Below are 21,935 nucleotides of genomic sequence, written 5' to 3'. Positions count from 1 at the left end.
CATTTCAAATTCAAAATTCAGATTATTACTGTTGGTACTCGGCGTAAGATGATCACCAGGACGATTCTGTTGGGCATTTGTCTGGGTCGGAGACTCTTCTTTGAGGCTGCACATAATATCAATGCTTGCTTGGTTATGTTGATCTGTAGATCTGATATTGTTCACTGCTTCTTCCCCAACCGTTCCTAAATGAGACACTTCAGGCAGAGTATTAATGTCCTCCAAACCCTTGTCATCTCCTGACTCACAGATATACGAGTCACTGTCACTATCAGTTCTGTTCTGCTGACAGGCCAGATTATCGACAATATCAAAACATTGCTCACTCTCCGGCTGCAACTCTTCCTCTATAGTGGGACTGTAGGTACGAGTACTGTGACACACGGTCACCACATCCCTGTACACACCACCACAACCCTCCTCCCCACTACCACCACAACCCTCCTCCCCACTACCTCCCACTAACTCCGTCTCTTCCACCAGCCCTAACTCCTCCTCCTCCTCGTCACTTAGCGTCTCCGGGGCGTTCTGACAGAGTCCGGACCCTCTGAAACCAGTTAATACTTCGTCTATCTCATCGTAGAAGTCTCCCAGTTTTGTTTTGATTCTGTTGATAATGAGGTATGACACGGAGCCGTTTTGAGAGCGCTGGTAGGCTGAGAAACTTATCAGATCTCTAGGAGAGTTACCTGCAGTGGTGCTGGAATCTGTCATCTCGATAGGTAGAGCGTTTTAGAGGCCTATAACTTCTTCTTCGGTGGAATCGTATAAACTACATTTTGGGCTTTTCTATTCTCCTTCTTAGATCCGATGATACTTAGAAAATATCGGGGTATAATAGTGTCGTGCATAACAAATGAAACTCAAGTTAGGCAAGATGTAAGCGTTTACACAGTAGTAGTTTAAATGTGAACAGTGTTGAGTAAAATTTGTCACGTGTCGGTCACGTGATATGCTGCACTGCAGCGGCATAATATGCGGTTACACAGGCCCGGCTAGGTACCGCAACTTTTTTTTGAAATGTGACGATGATTGATTTAAGTTAACTAAACATAATTTAGGTCACTTTTTTTTTTAAATATCAAGAATGAGTCTCACCAGAAGATCCCATGGAGCTCCCGAGTATTCTCCAAATAAATTATTTCTTCTCAATTTGGTGAAAAGTTAGTAAACACTGAGATTTGAGACTTATTACTCCCATAATTACCGCGATGTTAATTGTTAATGGTGCATGTATCTAGAAGACTAGAACTTCTAGTCTAGAAGAGCCTCTTGATCATTTTTAGTTTTTCATAGATATCTGACCCAAATAAAACGACTCTTTTAGAAACATTTAAATGTGATTTTTACAGAATAAAAATGTTGTCTAAATGTTCAACTTTAAAACAGTAAAATGTTAACTACATCAATGAAATTCTTCCAAGATCAGTAAAATTAAGAGTCGATATCTGCAGATTTTATTGAATTAACCACACGAATAATAACGGAAGTCGGGAAGTAGCTCAACATGTTGGCACTTCTGACCAGCTGTTTAGAAACTTTACTAATTCAGCGTGAGTGCTCGTAAAATTGGATATAAATTCAGAACCGTCAAACCCTGGGTAACCATTTTAATATGTAACATATAATGTGATATTTTGTATCGAGAATTTCTCGAATCAAATTCCGCCATACCTGTAAGCAGTCGACACTTGCTTCCCGGTTCGAAGTTTATTTGCATTTAATTAAGGGTTTGGACAATGGAAACGAGCGTGATAATAAAGGGTAAACAAAATTAAACTATGAAACAATACAATGAATGATTCGACAACCTCTACTTCAAATCCTAATTAACCAGACTCGTATCGCCCATAAACGCTCAGCGATCTAGTGCTGCAACATAAAACACGGATAGCATGGTCAACTCGCCTTGACCGTGCCTAATCTAGGTGCCCTGAAATAACCACTGTCGATTCTAAACCTCTAACGACACGTTCCATCCGTGCTCACCAGGCCCCAACCATAACTGGTCCTGGTCCCTTACACTAGTCTGGTATCAACCATGACCCTCTATCGAATAGGGTGAGAATGCAAACAAGGGGTATAATAAAGGTGCCCAAGGTACTTAACTGAACAATGAATAATCGAATATTTGCTCAACCAACGCTTAGTCACTTAGACTCATATTGCCTCAAATGCTGTGCAACAAATTCCTAATTGCTCCGATTCATACTGCCTCAAATATTACGCAACCTACTTCCTGCCGTTAATCCTACTCTTAATCTAGCTTTACCTATCTGAGTCAACCATTGCTGACTCTCGCTCTGCCAGAGCCCAGTGTTGTCAAGACATCCCCTGGTGTCGGCCACAACCAAGCCCGATAATAGTAACTACGTAATGCTCCACTATTCTACGGCCGCCAATCTTATACTTACCACTATAACCATCTACCTAACTAAACGACCTAACCTTAACCGGTTCTAGCTCCTACTCTTAGTCTAGCTTTACCTATCTAAGTCAACCAGCGCTGACTCCCGCTCTGCCAGAGCCCAGTGTTGTCCAGACATCCCCTGGTGTCGGCCACAACCAAGCCTGATAACAGTAATTACGTAAGGCTCCACTATTCTACGGCCGCCAGCTAGCTCCTACTCTTAGTCTAGCTTTACCTATCTAAGTCAACCAGCGCTGACTCCCGCTATGCCAGAGCCCAGTGTTGTCAAGACATCCCCTGGTGTCGGCCACAACCAAGCCCGATAATAGTAACTACGTAATGCTCCACTATTCTACGGCCGCCAATCTTATACTTACCACTATAACCATCTACCTAACTACACGACCTAACCTTAACAGGTTCTAGCTACAGAACCTGCCCGGTATCAAAATGACCCCCCTCTCGATCGGGTAAACTGGCACTCTTCTTACTCTCAAAAGCTAACCCTACCATTTCCCAGGAATCTCAAACTGTCCTGTCGATAGCCACAACATTGTAACACTAGTATTCTGTAAACACTCCATAATTCAACCTCGTACTGACCCAACATATGTTAAACTGACCTCTCTGCACTTAAACTGCAATAACTGTCGTCTACTAATATATGCCCAAAATACTACGTCACATACTGGACCCCACGACCGCCTTATTATAATCATTACACTATCTACATATTACACAATATTACCCTAAATTCATCTCAATTAATCACTGCTTACACAACTTTACAAAATATGTTCTTTCTTAGAACCTTACTATACTGGTACAATAATTTAATGGAAAATCTCTTACTATAGACCATATCTCTTGCCCGGTCACGGCTTACACAACTTTACAAAATATGTTCTTTCTTAGAACCCTACTATACTGGTACAGTAATTTAATGGAAAATCTCTTACTATAGACCATATCTCTTGCCCGATCACAGCTTACACAACTTTACAAAATATGTTCTTTCTTAGAACCTTACTATACTCGTACAATAATTTAATAAAGTTTCACAATATCCAAACTTAACGGCTTACTTTATCTGTCCATTTTCTCTTTCGTCTCTTCTTATCCCCGTCTCATTCTTCGTTGCGAACATCCTCATCTGGATCCGGTCCCGAGTCTCCGTTCGTTGTTCAACTTATCTTTTTCTGGCTCTCGCTCCAGGTCTCCGCTCCTCGTTCTGAATATTTTCCTCTGGATCCCGTTCCACGTCTCTTGTCTCCTTCCAGATATCTTCTTCTGGATCTCGTTCCATGTCTCTTTTCTCCTTCCAGATACCTTCTTCTGGATCTCGTTTCATGTCTCTTTTCTCCTTCCAGATGTCTTCTTCTGGATCTCGTTCGATGTCTCTGTTCAGAATACAAGTTGATGTACTACGCATCTCAATCCGTGGGTTTAGTGTCACTGTCTCTCTTGTACTCCAGGTATGTTAACCATCTTCTCCTCACCGCCCCTGTTGGGTGATACTCTCCGATAGTTATTTATTAAGACTTTGTTTTAATTTTCATTTCAATATCGACAGCTCTTTCAGTTCCAAGTAATTTCTGATTTATCTGATTTTTTGTGATCAATGATATTGCACTGTTATTTCGATATAACTACTGTTATATAAATCTTATGACTCATTCTGACTCTGTATCTCCTTCCAGCCTATCTGCATTCTCCCGTAACTCGTCCCCGACCACTCTGTGTCTCCATTCATCAGCTCTCGTCTCCGACCACTCTGTGTCTCCATTTATCAGCTATCTGTGTCTCCGTTTATCAGCTCTCGTCTCCGACTACACTGTGTCTCCTTTTATCAGCTCACGTCTCCGACCCGTCTATGTCTCCATTTATCAGCTCACGTCTCCGACTCGTCTGTGTTTCCAGTTATCAGCTCTCTGTGTCTCCATTTATCAGCTCTCGTCTCCGACCACTCTGTGTCTCTATTTATCAGCCTTCGTCTCCGACTACTACTCTGTGTCTCCATTTATCAGCCTTCGTCTCCGACCCGTCTATGTCTCCATTTATCAGCTCTCTGTGTCTCCATTTATCAGCTCTCTGTCTTCGATCGTACTGTGTCTCCACAAAATGATAAACTGATTACACACCTCACCATATCTCTCCTTTGGTATCATCACCGTATCAATACTAGACTCTGTGTTAAGAGAATCATGTGATTTTTTCTGCACTTGACACTCACTGAGACGCAATTGAATTGTTGTACCTTCTGGTTCTTTCACCAAGTTCCGGACGTTGATGTCTTCCTTCCTTACAGAATTTTCTTTCCATCCAGGTCCAATTACACTTGCTCTCTGCCACACATCTTTGGTATGATCTGCTGAGTTATACCTAATGACATCCTCACTCTTAAAGTCTAATACCTTATTCCTCTCGACTACAACCTCTACCCAGTCTTGATTCTCATCAAACGAAGAAGCACTCTGAAATTCATCAGGCTCACTTTTGTCTCTATTTTCATCACCGACACTTTCTGACTTCATTTGTTCACTACTGGTCTCTACATTACCAGATTCTTCTATTGAAGTTTCAGTTCCACTCGAAACTTCCACTCCTTCTGCTGATGGTTCATTGCTTACTTCCTCTGATTCATTCGGACAGAATTCATCTTCACTGTCACTATCACTATCAACAATCTCCTCTTTCCTTACACTCTCTTCCCTACCAGTTTGTTCAATGGTATATTTCTCTGATTTCATATTTTCCCATAACATGATATCTGCCACATAATGACCTGATTTGGTCACTTTCAGTTGTTACCGTTCTCCGCCAATCATAATCTGATCATTCTCTATGTCTAATGATACCCCCAGTTGCTTCATGCTACATCTAGAAAACAAAAAGGGTAATTCTCCTGGAACCACAAATGTTTCTAACATGAAATCTCTGTTACACAACTTGACGGGTAACATGACACATTTGATAGATTCAACCGCGCGTCCGTCTCCAAAACGAAAACTCAAGTTTCTCTCGACTTCGCTGACCTTTTTCTTCAACTCTTCAGGCATTGACTCTAAGAATGTGTTCAACCAAACATCACCACCACACATAGAACTGGTTGTCCCAGTGTCAATCAACACCTTGTTCAATGTCTCATTGACTAACAGCACTGTCTCACAGTAGTCTTTGTCAATTTTGTTTGATTCTTTACCATTCCTGCACGACTGATACACACACACTGAGCCCGAATCCTTCTTTCGAACATCATTAACATTGGGATTATGTTGACAATCTGCCCGGAAATTCTTATTTGAATCACAAATTGAACATCTTGCTACCTCGCCTGTTTTGTGACTGATAGCATTTAACTCATCTTTGTAGTCTGAGTTATTCCTTTCTTTTGAATTAAGCTGTTTGTCTCTTTCCCATGGTCTGCTGTAATTTCCAGATCTCCCTCTGCCATTGGAGTAATTGTTATAACCGCCAGAAGAGAACGATTTCCTTCATCCTTGTCCTCGATTATTGTATCCTTGATAGAATGTATATTCTTCGTTATCACCACTGATATCAGTATCCTTTTCATCAAACTGACCCCTATGGTAATGCACATCCGATCCAGGTTTTACCTTCATCTTCACTGTGTCTAACTCCATTCTGGATCTACGACAGAAAACAGCGTCACCGAAACACCTCTTCAAACATTCCTCAATTGCTTTACTTGTCAACTCTTGAGTCCCCATTGCAGCTTTGATCAATATCTGTTGATCTTTGGTCAGGTGGCCTGAGTTAACAACCTGTATGCCAACATACCCTCATGATAAATTTCTTTCTTGTCATTAAACAACTCTCCGATCCGGTTCAATCGTCTCTTGGACTCAGCGATATATTCTGTCATTTGCATTTGTTCCAGTCTAACAAACTTTTCTAGATCATCAATACCTAGAAATATACTCTGAGTATATATATAAATATACTCTAAGCGTGTTGCAAAATCTCTTGCCTTGAAATCCTGGATTCTCAAGACACACACTGCAGCCTGCTTAGCAGCTGCTATCGAAGTTCCCAACTCCCAGATGCCGACTTCACGTTTCCACTTCAAGTAATCCATCCCCTCTGTCGACAAAGGTGGTTGGTCTCCTCCCATGTCTTATCAGTTCTTCTACCTGCTACCAATGATAAATTTCTTTCGTCCATAGCTTTCTGTACAAGAGGATCTTGCCCTCTTTGAAGACCTCCTCGGCCACCGTGTCCTTGCGTACAATCCATTGCAACATGACCCTGTCTCCCGCATCCATAACAAGTAGGGGGCTTTCTACATTCCTTTGCGAAATGTCCATGCTGTCCACAGGTGTAACAAGCACCGATGTCTCTTCTCGGCCGGTTCTCTTCCATCACTCGGTTTATCACTCCCTCATCCATCTCTATATCCTCCTCGATTTGGAACAAAAGTTCCTCCTCATTCTTCCCTGGTTTAGGGCTACGACTCGCCAGGATCCCATCCAACTTAACTGCCCTCTTTAGCGCGGCCTCAAAATCTTGCACTCGTGACTTGATTAACTCGATCCCGATTTCATCCTTTAATACCCCAGCTGTAAATACATCTAGCCTGATGGTCTTCTTGATCTCCTCCTCCCCCGGTGCATATGCCGCATCCGCCATGTCAGTGACTCTAGCTGTAAAATCCGAAATTGTCTCTTCCTCTTTCTGACGCATCTCAAGAAGTCTCTTCCTGCACCCGCCTTTGAATGCACATCACATAGCACCTCTGTCCTCCTCTCCAAACTCGCCTCTACATTTCTCTTCTCGTCCCGGGTTAATCGTAGGGTCTCCACTCTCCTCTGTGCCTTGGGGTCCAAGTACGTCATGATCATGTCCACCAAGTCTTCATCCAAGATGTCCGCAGCTTTGGCGAATATTTTAAACCCGCTCAGGAAGGTTCTAAAGCTGTGTTTCCCCAGCACCAACATCCGAGGTTTCATTAATGGGTATTTCTTACCCGCTGCTCTGTTCGCTTCTCTGATTCTCCTCTTTTCGGTCTCCTTCTCCTGCCTAGCTTCTAGCTTACCCTCTCTGAATCCATCTCTTCTTAGCTGTGCTCCCTGCTGCCTCAATTCATCATATTGAGTCCTTAACTCTTCGTTTGCTAGCTCAGCCTCCTGCCGCGCTCTCATCATTACCTCATTAGCTATCTTTATCTCTGCCAATTCCTCTCTCGTTTGCTAGCTCAGCCTCCTGCCGCGCTCTCCTCATTACCTCATTAGCTATCTTTATCTCTGCCAATTACTCTCTCAGTGCCGCTTCCCTGACTCAAATTATTTGTTATATAGTAGTGTTGAAAGTATTAAAATACAATACAAACACTGTCTCTCTCTCTTCAACAGTTCCTCTCTCAGTGCCGCTTCCCTGACTCAAATTATTTGTTATATAGTAGTGTTGAAAGTATTAAAATAAAATACAAACACTGTCTCTCTCTTCAATAATGTACTAATTAAAATACAAACACTGTCTCTCTCTTCAACAGTTCCTCTCTCAGTGCCGCTCCCCTGACTCAAATTATTTGTTATATAGTAGTGTTGAAAGTATTAAAATAAAATACAAACACTGTCTCTCTCTTCAACAATGTACTAATTAAAATACCAAGTGTACAGGTCAAATGTAATAATTAAAGCTCTCGCTTATCAGCTCTCTATTGCTCGGTTTTTACTCTAATTGATAAATCAGTGTCTCACACCGTCACTCCATGACTTAATCTCCGTCAGTTCCTCATATTCAAATATTCGGACAGTCAATTCAACACTCTCTTCACAGAAAAGTAGTCCTAATTTCTTTCATCATAGAAAATACCATGCCTCGGCACCCCTCAAATTTCAAAACCCCTTCAAAACGTTCCAAGTTTTCAAATCAATACACCGCTCTAATTCCCTACAAGTGACGTCACCACTCTCCGAATAACCTCTCTTCAACCTCCAATGCTAGCATCACCCGGGTCTTATTTATATAATATCTCTTCCTCTATCTCTTCCTCTATCTCTTCCTCTATCTCTTCCTCTATCTCTTCCTCTATCTCTTCCTCTATCTCTTCCTCTATCTCTTTCATGATATCACAATACGTAGCGCTACTAAAAGAAAACAAGTCTGACACACTACAGAACGGTTCAGCAGGCAGCCACTCCCACTGAGGCTCTGGTGGCTGAAAGTATGTCAAGTCTGCCGTCTTAAAACTTAAAATAAGACCCGGTTATCCATGAATCAACTCATCAAAACACTCTCTCGAACCAATCCCTCAACGGACGGACATATACTCCTCAAAATAACCCCTCCTAACCTGTGCCTCTCCGGAATCTAACCCCCTGTCCCCTCCATGATGAAAGAAACCCCAAAAATACCATTTAAACTCTTACACTTCACCGAGCATTCCTTTACAGCTTTACTGCTCTTGCACTGCACTAGTCTAACAACGGTAACTGACAACACTGTATAATATTACGTCTACGTACATATTTACAAATACTCCTAACCTCTGTCGACTCACTCTCACACACTGAATAGTCTCCATTACCTTAATTAAAATACAAAACAAACTATCCTATTATAAAATAGGATCCTACCGTTCGCGCCACTTGTAAGCAGTGGACACTTGCTTCCCGGTTCGAAGTTTATTTGCATTTAATTAAGGGTTTGGACAATGGAAACGAGCGTGATAATAAAGGGTAAACAAAATTAAACTATGAAACAATACAATGAATGATTCGACAACCTCTACTTCAAATCCTAATTAACCAGACTCGTATCGCCCATAAACGCTCAGCGATCTAGTGCTGCAACATAAAACACGGATAGCATGGTCAACTCGCCTTGACCGTGCCTAATCTAGGTGCCCTGAAATAACCACTGTCGATTCTAAACCTCTAACGACACGTTCCATCCGTGCTCACCAGGCCCCAACCATAACTGGTCCTGGTCCCTTACACTAGTCTGGTATCAACCATGACCCTCTATCGAATAGGGTGAGAATGCAAACAAGGGGTATAATAAAGGTGCCCAAGGTACTTAACTGAACAATGAATAATCGAATATTTGCTCAACCAACGCTTAGTCACTTAGACTCATATTGCCTCAAATGCTGTGCAACAAATTCCTAATTGCTCCGATTCATAACTGCCTCAAATATTACGCAACCTACTTCCTGCCGTTAATCCTACTCTTAATCTAGCTTTACCTATCTGAGTCAACCATTGCTGACTCTCGCTCTGCCAGAGCCCAGTGTTGTCAAGACATCCCCTGGTGTCGGCCACAACCAAGCCTGATAACAGTAATTACGTAATGCTCCACTATTCTACGGCCGCCAATCTTATACTTACCACTATAACCATCTACCTAACTAAACGACCTAACCTTAACCGGTTCTAGCTCCTACTCTTAGTCTAGCTTTACCTATCTAAGTCAACCAGCGCTGACTCCCGCTCTGCCAGAGCCCAGTGTTGTCCAGACATCCCCTGGTGTCGGCCACAACCAAGCCTGATAACAGTAATTACGTAAGGCTCCACTATTCTACGGCCGCCAGCTAGCTCCTACTCTTAGTCTAGCTTTACCTATCTAAGTCAACCAGCGCTGACTCCCGCTATGCCAGAGCCCAGTGTTGTCAAGACATCCCCTGGTGTCGGCCACAACCAAGCCCGATAATAGTAACTACGTAATGCTCCACTATTCTACGGCCGCCAATCTTATACTTACCACTATAACCATCTACCTAACTACACGACCTAACCTTAACAGGTTCTAGCTACAGAACCTGCCCGGTATCAAAATGACCCCCCTCTCGATCGGGTAAACTGGCACTCTTCTTACTCTCAAAAAGCTAACCCTACCATTTCCCAGGAATCTCAAACTGTCCTGTCGATAGCCACAACATTGTAACACTAGTATTCTGTAAACACTCCATAATTCAACCTCGTACTGACCCAACATATGTTAAACTGACCTCTCTGCACTTAAACTGCAATAACTGTCGTCTACTAATATATGCCCAAAATACTACGTCACATACTGGACCCCACGACCGCCTTATTATAATCATTACACTATCTACATATTACACAATATTACCCTAAATTCATCTCAATTAATCACTGCTTACATACCGTTCAAGTTTAACAATTTTAATTCAGCTCGAAAGAAATAAAAGGTAAAATCCAGAGAATAGCTCAAAATAAATTGAATCGTCACAATAGAGGAATCAGCTTATTTTAAGATGTTAAGTTGATCGGTTCAGATGAACAATTTGAGGAATTATCATTCGTATTAAAGCACATTTATATTCCACCACTAACTCATTTACACACAGTCCAAGAAAGAGCGCAATTACTTTAAAAATTATCATACGTATATAAAATGTAGTAAATCGAAGAGGAGACCCACAAAATCGCTCCTCCTCGCAAATTCAGCTCCATGAATCCATATTTCGATAATTTTAGCTAAACACGCAATACTTATATCAATTATCAATCTACATCGAATATTTAAAAGTGATGTTATTACATAAAAATTACAGCCCTGAAGTAGCTAACTGTTACTTAGTTAGGTAATAGTACGAACTTGGATATTCCTAAAACAGTAACTGCAGAAACAACTTAACATATTGCTGCGTGCTGGAAGTTCAGAGTTCTTATCAAAAAACTTTACCAGTTCACTGTGTGTAGCTGTAAAAGTCGAAAATAATCTACCATCATTTGATGTTATATACCAATGAGAAATGTGATAATTCAGTCCCCTATGTGGGTTTCTCAATTCAAATTCTACCATACCGTTCAAATTTAATAGCTGTAACTCAGCACGAAGGAAAGGTAAAAACCAGAGAATAGACCTAAAATATGGGTTAATCGTAACAATATTAGAGGAATTTGTTAATTTTAAGATGTTCAGTATACCAAGAGTTATGCGAACATTCGTTAAACTAAAAGGATTTGAGAACAGTAATGTTCGATAATGAGCAACATAAGCAACGCTGACTAAAATAAATATCATTGCTGTAAATGCACTAAAAAATATAATTGCTACTTTTTTGTCATCACGAAAAACATATAGCACCAAACCTGGAAATAATACAAAACTTAGTATTCCGCTAATAAGGGCGAATGCGCTTAGAATAAAACACACGAAATGGGAAGGAGACTTTAAAAAGTTAACTGGTGAGAATACCATTAACAATTTCTGCTTGACTCTTCTACAACCTACCCTACATGGATGATCTAATCTATCAAACGCTTCAATAATCTGAATGCTGTAGTTACATAATCCTGGGCTACTAGGTTTATCTCTCAAAAAATTAAAAATACCATTATTTGACATCCTACGTAATTCCTCTATAGTTTTAAAATTGGTGGAGAAGTCAGGTCCTTGCACATCAATCCAATCGAGCACGATTTCTGCGAAGTGCCAACACTCCAGGTTACTGTTTTTATCGAGCAACTTAATGTCGTCAACCGAGTATTGTCTCCAACAGCGAGTCCGACGTACTAGTTCCAATCTGATTTTATTTGGTGACACACATTCGGTCTTCGACAGATCCATGATAGACTTTCGACAAGCGTTTGCTGATTTGAATATTTGAATTTCTGTATCCAATTCCAATGATACTGCTATTATCTTTTCTATCATTTCATTGACTTCCGACCAAAACACACATAACATATCTGCCTCATCTGATTTCTGGATTGTTTCAAATAAACCAAGAACAATCTTACATTTCTCGTTGGAGTCAATCTTGTTAACCAAAACATCCAGCAAAACATCAAGATGGTTATTTTCTGATTTACACAGCGCATTTAAGATTGTTTCATCGAATTGGCCGACAAATTGTTCTTCTTCTGTTACGGTCGTCACAAGCAAGTGTTTGAAACTTTCCTTGCTTGAGTTGTTTACCAAGTCCAGTACTATTTGAGTTCCTTTTATTTTGTTAGTCAGACTTTCTTCTGAAAATCCTAATTTTCCGAGCATGTGAATTGTTTTTAAGGTCCTCCCAAAGGTCTCTGTCTTAAGATTGAACTTTAACCAACAATTGATCTCTTCAATAAGCGGGACAATATCAAATGTCAGTGCAAATGTCGTTATTACCTGAAACAAGTCCAATATGAAGAGGCCCAGAACCATAAAATGATATATTTTGCTAAAGAGCATGCAGTTCAGTTTCACAACGTGCTCTGAAAACTCTGTTTAGAATAGTTAGCGAACCAAATTAAGTACGTCCAATAATGAGATAATGACTTACAATAACAAAATATAACTACTATAAACAAAGGTACCTTTATATTGTCGAAAGTAACATCGACTTCAAATCCCTTCAGCAAGGAAATACAATCTTGAACCTCATTCCAATTTCCATTAAATCCGTCAATCAGCCAAATTTCCCCGTTTCCAATACTCTCCTCAAATGTTTCACTCCATCTGGTAAGCTCGTGTCTCTGTAAGAAGAATGGAGGATTGTCAGCTGGTTGCACAAATACTTTGATTTCATCAGGAATTTCGGGTTGTTCATCATCTTCATCCTCATTTGGCAGTTTTAGTTGCATTATATGAACCTGTAACCTAGGTGATAAAATTAAATCAGTAAATTTGTTCATCTGTCGAGGGATGACGGACACAGCAAAAACAGTTATGGCGGGCATTTTCAAACATCTATATAGAATATAGACACTGAAATTCTTAGCGAAAGTAGCCAGCAAAAGTTACCATGAAAAGACAGAAAAATTATAACGAAGTTAACTCAAAGGCCTGATATGGAATGGAAATAAGATAATACAAATCAAGTTTTTATCGCCACAGGTCAGAATTAAGTAGCAATCGTGCAAATAATTCCATGTGGAGCTATAAAATTGTCGTATTAAACAAGTACTGCGGGTTGCTAAACAATGACGTGCACATAAAAATGCTTATAAAAATAAGCGCCACCGTGTATTATGCTACTAGACTGTTAATGCTACCCTCTCATTCGAACACTCAACACAAACCTCTTCCCTGGCACCCTACAATATAATGCATATCACTTTACACTTAAGAATTTTAATCTTCAGTTTCATGGTATGTAATATGTGAATCATAGTTATGACTATTAGATTATGTAAACAAATTTATGCGATGTATCTATGGAATTTGAGACAGGATATTTAGAGAGCATAATATGGAAAATGAATGACCTCATTTTCAAATCAACACGAACCAAACATTACAACTTTGTGTGATTAGAATAATAAAAAGTAAAATGATTCATATAATAAAAATCAGATGAACAATCCGAGGAATCGTCGTCCGAATGAGCACATTTATATTCCACCACTAACTCATTTACACACAGTCCAAGAAAGAGAACAATTTTTTTTTAAAATTATCATACGTATATAAAATTAGTCAATCGAATAGGAGACCCAAAAGTTTGACAGTAATAACTTTTTTAACCCTACATTTAAAGAATTGATCATCCATTGAAAACAATAACAACAGGGAACGGCTGAAATACATGTTTTACTGAATCACTGTTCCGCAGAACATTAATGTTGTGTAAATATTGAATTTATTAAATTTCTACATCATGTAAAAAGTTTACAAACTTAACAACCTTATTAACTTGGGTTAACTGTATTAGCTTGTGAGCTTGTGGGTAAATGTATCAATTGAAGTTATTTTAACCTGAAATGCATTAAAAGATATCATAATAATAACAGTAAATATTACCACCCTATTCAGAGTTATAGTTATACTTCAAACTTTAAAATTACTACAAATTCAGCTCCATAAATCCATATTTCGCTAATTTTACTTTTAGCTAAACACGCAATACTTATATCAATGTACATCGAGTATTTAAAAGGAATGTTATTACATAAAAATTTCAGCCCTGAAGTAGCTAACTGTAACTTAGTTAGGTAATAGTACGAACTTGGATATTCCTAAAACAGCAACAAAACCAAGAGCAATAGAAACAACTTAAGATATTGCTGCGTGCTGGAATTTCAGAGTGCTTATCAAAAAACTTTACCAGTTCACTGTGTGTAGCTGTAAAAGTCGAAAATAATCTACCATCATTGGATGTTATATACCAATGAGAAATGTGATAATTCGTTCCCCTATTTGGGTTTCTCAAATCAAATTCTACCATACCGTTTAAATTTAATAGTTGTAACTCAGCACGAAGGAAAGGTAGAAACCAGAGAATAGACCTAAAATATGGGTTAATCGTAACAATATTAGAGGAATTTGTTAATTTTAAGATGTTCAGTGTATCAAGACTTATGCGAACATTCGTTAAACTAAAAGGATTTGAGAACAATAATGCTGGATAATGAAGAACATAAACAACGCCGACTAAAATAAATATAAATGCTATAAGCGCACCCAAAATTCCAATTACTACTTTTTCGTATTCATAAAAATCAATTAGTATGAACAATAAAAATCCAATTATTCCAAGTACTCCGGAAATAAGGACGAATGCGCCAAACTTCTCTAAAAAATTATGCTTGACTCCTCTACAACATATCCTACATGAATGATCTAATCTATCAAACGCTTCAATAATCTGAATGCTGTAGCTACATAATCCTGGGCTACAACGGTTATCTTTCAAATATTTTATAACACCATTATTTGCCATCCTACGTAATTCTCCTATAGTTTCAAAATCGGTGGAGAAGTCAGGTCCTTGCACATCAATCCAATCGAGCACGATTTCTGCGAAGTGCCAACACTTCAAGTTCTGGTTTTTATTAAGCAACTTAATGTCGTCAACCGAGTATTTTCTCCAACAGCGAGTCCGACGTACCAGTTCCAATCTTATTTGCTTTGGTGACGCACATTCGGTCTTCGACAGATCCATGATAGACTTTAGACAAGCGTATGCTGATTTCGATATTTCTCTATTATCTGCATCAGATGAGACTGTCATGATCTTATCTATCACTTCATTGACTTCCGACCAAAACACACATAACATGTCTGCCTCATTTGATTTCTGGATTGTTTCAAATAAACCAAGAACAATCTTACATTTCTCATTAGAGTCAATCTTGTTAAAGGTGTTAACCCAAACATCCAGCAAAACATCAAGATGGTTATTTTCTGATTTACACAGCGCATTTAAGATTATTTCATCGAAATCGTCGAAATCAGCAACAAGCAATTGTTCTTCTTCTTCTGTTACGGTCGCCATAAGCAAGTGTTTAAAACTTTCCTTGCTTGAGTTGTTTACCAAGTCCAGTACTATTTGAGTTCCTTTTATTCTGTTAGTCAGACTTTCCTCTGAAAATCCTAATTTTCCGAGCATGTGAATTGTTTTTAAGGTCCTTCCAAAGGTCTCTGTCTTAAGATTGAACTTTAACCAACAATTGATCTCTTCAATAAGTGGGACAATATCAAATGTCAGTGCAAATGTCGTTATTACCTGAAACAAGTCCAATATAAAGAGGTCATGATATATTCTGCTAAAGAGCATGCGATTCAGTTTCACCACGTGCTCTGAAAATTCTGTTTAGAATAGTTAGCGAACCAAAATTAATTACGTCCAATAATAAGATAATGACTAACAAAATAACAAAATATAACGACTACTAACAAAGCTTACCTTTATATTGTCAAAAGTAACATCGACTTCAAATCCCTTCAGCAAGGATATACAATCTTGGACCTCATTCCAATTTCCATTAAATCCGTCAATCAGCCAAATTTCCCCGTTTTCAATACTCTCCTCAAATTTTTCACTCCATCTGGTAAGCTCGTGTCTCTGTAAGAAGAATGGAGGATTGTCGGATGGTTGCACAAATACTTTGATATCATCAGGAATTTCGGGTTGTTCATCATCTTCATCCTCATTTGGCAGTTTTAGTTGCATTATATGTACCTGTAACCTAGGCAATACAATTATATCAGTTAATTTGTTAATCTGTCGAGGGATGACGGGCATCTATATAAACACTGAAATTCTAAGTGAAAGTAGCAAAAGTTACCATGAAAAGACAAAGAAATTATGACGAAATTAACTCAAAGGCCTGATGTGGAATGGAAATAACATAATACAAATCAAGTTTTTTTCGCCAAAGATCAGAATTAAGTAGCAATCGTGCAAATAATTCCATGTGGAGCTAGAAAATTGTCGTATTAAACAAGTACTGCGGGTTGCTAAACAATTTGACGTGTACATAAAAATGCTGAGCTAAGAATTTGAATCTCAATATTTTGTGAATCATGCAAGGTATCTATGGAAACAGGGTATTATTATTAAGACGCATAATATGGAAAATGAATGATCTCATTTTCAAGTTCACACCAACAGCGAACCGAGCGAGCTAAATCACTCTACACTCGATCTTCGAGATTTTTCTAAAACGGGCCCCTGATAGTTGATTTTGAAACCAACTTGAATCGATGTATTTTCGGACGCTGATTCCGAATCACCCCCATGACATAAGGTTAAAATGCTTCCCTGGCGAGATATTGGCGAAAAAATGTCTCGATCACGTGATATGACCGTCTAATTTCTCGTTAGGGTTAGGGTTTCAGCATATGCTTTTGTTAAGGATTGGGTTAGGGTTGGGATCAGATTAGAGGGTTAGGGTTTCGAATAGTCGTTCAGGGTCAGCTAGAGAACGGGTTGAAAAAGTCACGTGACAGTCGAGTGTAGATCATTACTCATCTAATTCCCCCAGTCCACACGAACCGACCATTACAACTTTATGTGATAATAATTAAAAGTAAAAGGATTCCTCTAATAAATGTCCTTCAGAAACGAGGAGGGACAGAAGGAGGACATGATGTTGGGAGCTGAAGCGGAGCTGATCGAGAACCGACCAGCTAACCTGCGCTTCTGTGCGGGAGTACCTGTCAAGAGTCACGTGACTGTCAAACTGGACGATGGAGACGGCAGGTTGGTTTTTAAAGTTTTCATGAATTTATCATGACGAAATTTTTTGCTACATTTTAAATTTCGTTTCTTTATTTTTGTGGCTATTGGGTAAGGTCTGAGCCAGTGACACAACGGGTGCAAATTTCAAAAGTGAAAACATTATTAGCGGCATTTCAAGGATATATCATAAATTATTAAAACCCTTTCTCTCTCAGTTTTGTAGTGTGTGATATGCGAACAAGCCTGGTTCTGAAACCTGCTAACATTCAGTCTCAGTGGGCAGCCATTAACTTCCTTTCCGGCTCCCTACAAAACGCTCTTGATAACAACTTCTTCCTCTACGGCAAGAGTCACAAATGGTGCTCCTTTTATACCAACCAGAATGACGTAAGTCACGCAATAAGACTTTTAATTTTGTCACTGATAATTGCGATCTTTAATTAGTTATAGTCACTTCGATTACTTTAATTACTTACTTTAACTGCTTTAATTACTAAAATCTAATATTTTTTTCCTGAAAAGTGTTTGTACAAGGTAAAAGTTTTAGCATACTTCCTAGTTATGTTTTTAACATGTTAACAAGAATACTATCCACTCAGATGGGCAGTGCAAGTAACTGGAACTTATCCAGTTTTAGGAAAACACCAAGAAAGAGCATCATGGAGATATTTGACAAGAGGGCTGCGTTTGATAATCAGAAATCCCCGATCGGTTTCACTAAAAACCTCCTCGATGTTGAACCTTCAGCAAGGGTTAGCCCGATAATATTATATCTGCAGTCAGTCATCTCATACTTTCAGATAACACGGGTTACTAAATTACATTTTAACGAGATGAAATGCATTTTCACGATATATTTAATTTCATCTAACAGGAGCTGCCGATTGCTTCTCTGGACGAGTTGTCTCGGTTGATTGTCCTGACGATAAGGAGTGTTATGTACAATATAGACCTCGATGAAGCCAGCTGTAAATCGATCAGGTCACTACTTCTCAATGTTTGGTAACTTTGCAGATTTTATTCGGCGCGTTATTTGCAAGTTTATTTTATTTTGAAACGTTTATCTGGTAAATTAATCATCACTCCGTACTTTAAAGAACACAAGTGGAAAAAGATATGGGAATGAGCCTGAATCATTACAAGAATTTTATCGAAGAGAAAATCCTGATGACACTCGGTCAGATGGACGAACCGTCTCTAATTAAAGACTACCTTTACCTTGGTAAGTAAAGTGAGCTGATATACTGATGGCACGTGATCAGTTACTGTTAGCTTAGATCAATCGGGTATTATATCGTCAAACAGAACAGAAGAACAAAGTCTCAAACTCTACCTTAGTACCTTCTAAAAAGGGCCTCATTCTCGTGACCATTTGATCAATTACAAAATGCTTATGGATTTTACATTTTCTGTAAAATTTATGTTCCTCCCAAATAATTATCCATTCCTCATGTCGTTAAACAATGTGCACTCCTCCAGGATCGGAATGGAACGCGTGTAACTACGAGGAACTGGTTGAGAACGGCATAACTCACATTCTCAACGTTACCTCAGAGATAGATTCTCCTTTCGAGTCTTCATTCGACTATCTTAGGTATTAAAGCCACTATTAAGTACTAAGATATTTACAGTGGGCATTCTTAGAAGTGGGTGTGAGTAAGATACTATCATGATAACAATAACAAATAATTACAGTATTATATTCCTCTCTAAATCCTTCTCCCCGTCAAGGATCGAAGTGTTGGACGTGCCGAAGTCTAATCTTTTGGAACACTGGGAAAATACTCATAAGTACATTAAGAATTGCCGGGACTCCAAAGGCAAGGTAAGTCCCCCCAGACGTGATTATTTAAGGCAAAATTAGCCAAGTTGCATAATGATTCATCACTAACATATTATGTAATACATAACTATATAAAATCCCAACTATGATGTTGACTCCACTTGCCCGTCAGGTGTTAGTACACTGTCAGATGGGCATTAGCAGATCAGGGTCCACCACTATGTCCTACTTAATGAGAGAATACGACATGTCGCTCTCAGACGCCTCTTCCTTCGTGAAGCATCGCAGGTCTTGTGTCAAACCTAATTGGGGTTTTCAAAAACAGTTAGAGCTCTATCAGAAAACCATCACAGAGTATCACAATGATGAGCAGACATTGAATCAAATCCTGGATTCTGCTGATATAAATGAACTTTATGCGGCTGGTGGTGAAGTAGGGTAGAATTCAGTATTTTTAAGAGCTCCTTGTCAGCTTTCGGTCAGATTAGTTTACGCTAGTGAAAATGAGGTACGATAAAAATAAGTAAAGAGCATCTATCGATAGTCGATGTATATTGTATGAAGAATACTGAAGAGTAAGTGATGGAGATCAAATAATTTTGATGGATTCCATGATTATCAAAACTGAGGCAGAATCGAACTTGCAAATTTATGCAGTTTTTAATTAAGATTTTTGAGTTTTTCAATTTGTTGATAAACGACACGTCCTTATAAATATATTTTAATTCGATTCGTCAGATTTGATAGAATCATACAAATATTAAGGGGTTTATAATGATTTAAAGCTTGTAAAGATAACCTTAAATTTTTTGAAGTTTTTACCTTGTAATTGTATTCAGTAAACATTCGGCGATTTCATTCATCGTTGTTTGTGAACTCATGATATCAGTCAAAATCAGAATTCCTGAAAACCGCTTTGTAATTGTTCAATAAAACAGTTGTACTTGTACAACAACACAGATTTCACCTGGGCCTCATAGACAAACTGAAGCAGTTACTTGGCAAGACGAATCTTAGATTTCTCGAGCCAGACTTATAGATCAATGTATGAAAGGCACAGTTTTCCAGGACGATTCTATGTGCTATGGCTAATTTCAGCCGAGAACCGGACACGACGCGTTGGACACAAGCCACAAGGGCGTCCTATTCCTAAAAGGGTGGACACAAGGGCGAGTCACATGACTCAGTTTAACATGGACACGAGGGTGGAACCAAACACCGTCCTAAATTAATGAACTATAACTATAAGTAATAAACTTGTAATACTCACTTTGGAGTTTGGTTACTTTGGTGTGCTTTAAGTTCACAGAATCCCATATTGCATATCGGGTTATCAGAGTTGCTGACCACCCGGACAGCGAGGTCACTGCCTTAATTCCACTCTAATCCAGTAACGAGTTTCCATTCTGGTGCAGCTGTATCCTGCCACTGGAGGCTCATCTGGGAATGTTTTCACAAACATCGTAAGCATTTCTTTAAAGTGCAGGGGATTTTCGATAGTATATGGAGGTTTGGTTGGATTAAGTTCCACAATCGAGGTCCGATAACTGCAAAAAAAGATATGCTAACATTTAGAAAACATCTTGGTTTGGTCCCGTTCAAAATTCAGCATTTTGGCCGGGACCGTACCGGAGTTCCCAGTCCGATTTTCAGCGGGACCGGGATCCCGGTCGAGCCTTGCTCAAGACCCATGTTTTTTGGCTCATGGCCATACTCACATTGGATTACATGATCGTACAAATAAAGTTACCGACTTACCTAGGGGCCCCAGGCTATAATATAATGTTCATAAACATGATATGAATAAAAATTATATTCGGCGGAATGATGCAGGCTGAGCGCAGCCCAGTAACGGAATGACAGGCTAGCTGAGCGTGAGTGAGCGCCTTCCGCATTCCAATAATTATACTACCGCTCGCCATGAAAATACTGCATGAGTGCAGATCAACTTTGAACTTGAACTACAGGGATTTTTTTGATTCACGACATGACAAAAGATAATATGATATTGAAAAATTATCACCTCTAGTAACACGGCCAGCCAGTAAGATTTCCTTGGGACCCGGACAGTCTTTGCACGTTAGAAAAAATATCTCAAACTTTAAATTTAATGCCAATGTTCGGCAATCAGCGCGCGCGGGAACATGATTTGCATGATCTTGATGTACAAATTTTATCAGTATCAGCAACCGGCAATACTTATAATTATATTTTTATTAGCCCCGGCGTCCAAAACAAGTGGTGTAATCCTTATTCCTTCATCAAGTTATTCTGTTACACACAATTTTAAGCTTCTTTGTTAACAATATAATATATAGCCTCGTGATGCTAAGGAGTTAATATTTCATCTAATGTTAAGGTTCGCTGAGACCTATTAACCGTCACGGGGCATGTTTGACATTTTCTTATTGTCCTGCTGGTTTGTTGACCAGACTCATAGAGCTATCTCTGTGAGGCTGGTCACCATACCAATGTCCAACAATTTATTGCATATTTTTTACACTCTAACCTAACCAGCTGATGGTCATATTATATATATATTGATTTGACCAAAACCCATCATTAGGGTAGAGTGGAGCGCTGTCAGTGTCTCTCTTTCCCAAACAAAAGGCAATGATATCAATTTGAATGACCGTTAAGCCGTAGTACATACATATTGCATTACTTTAAAACCGACTTTACACTGAAACCGTCACAGACGCGCGCGCGCGTTTTTCGCGCGAAGAATCATTTAATCTTCGCTATGCGTGTTACGTTAAAAGAAGTAATCCTGCTATAATCTGCCATTTATGGCGCATTGTGGTATGAGAGAGATAGATAGAGAGATATAGAGAGAGAGAGGGGGAGAGGGAAGAGGGAGG

The 21,935-nt window shown here is 39.2% G+C and overlaps 1 protein-coding gene across 1 annotated transcript; it reads left to right on the top strand.

The window, feature by feature from the left end:
- Nucleotides 1-17,192: 17,192 nt before the first annotated feature.
- On the top strand, nucleotides 17,193-19,981 carry LOC134821117 (protein phosphatase Slingshot-like). The gene is made up of 8 exons (XM_063831785.1): nucleotides 17,193-17,312; nucleotides 17,507-17,678; nucleotides 17,891-18,043; nucleotides 18,166-18,272; nucleotides 18,389-18,513; nucleotides 18,771-18,885; nucleotides 19,023-19,116; nucleotides 19,247-19,981. The coding sequence occupies exons 1-8, from the start codon at nucleotides 17,197-17,199 to the stop codon at nucleotides 19,514-19,516; spliced, it is 1,152 nt and encodes a 383-aa protein (XP_063687855.1). The 5' UTR covers nucleotides 17,193-17,196; the 3' UTR covers nucleotides 19,517-19,981.
- The last annotated feature ends 1,954 nt before the right edge of the window (nucleotides 19,982-21,935 follow it).

This window comes from Bolinopsis microptera, chromosome 1 (genome assembly GCF_026151205.1).
Source record: "Bolinopsis microptera isolate Bmic1 chromosome 1, MBARI_Bmic_1.0, whole genome shotgun sequence".
Classification (NCBI taxonomy): Eukaryota; Metazoa; Ctenophora; class Tentaculata; order Lobata; family Bolinopsidae; genus Bolinopsis; species Bolinopsis microptera.
Note: the sequence above shows the minus strand (reverse complement) of the source record. Positions and strands in the feature narration are given on the sequence as shown.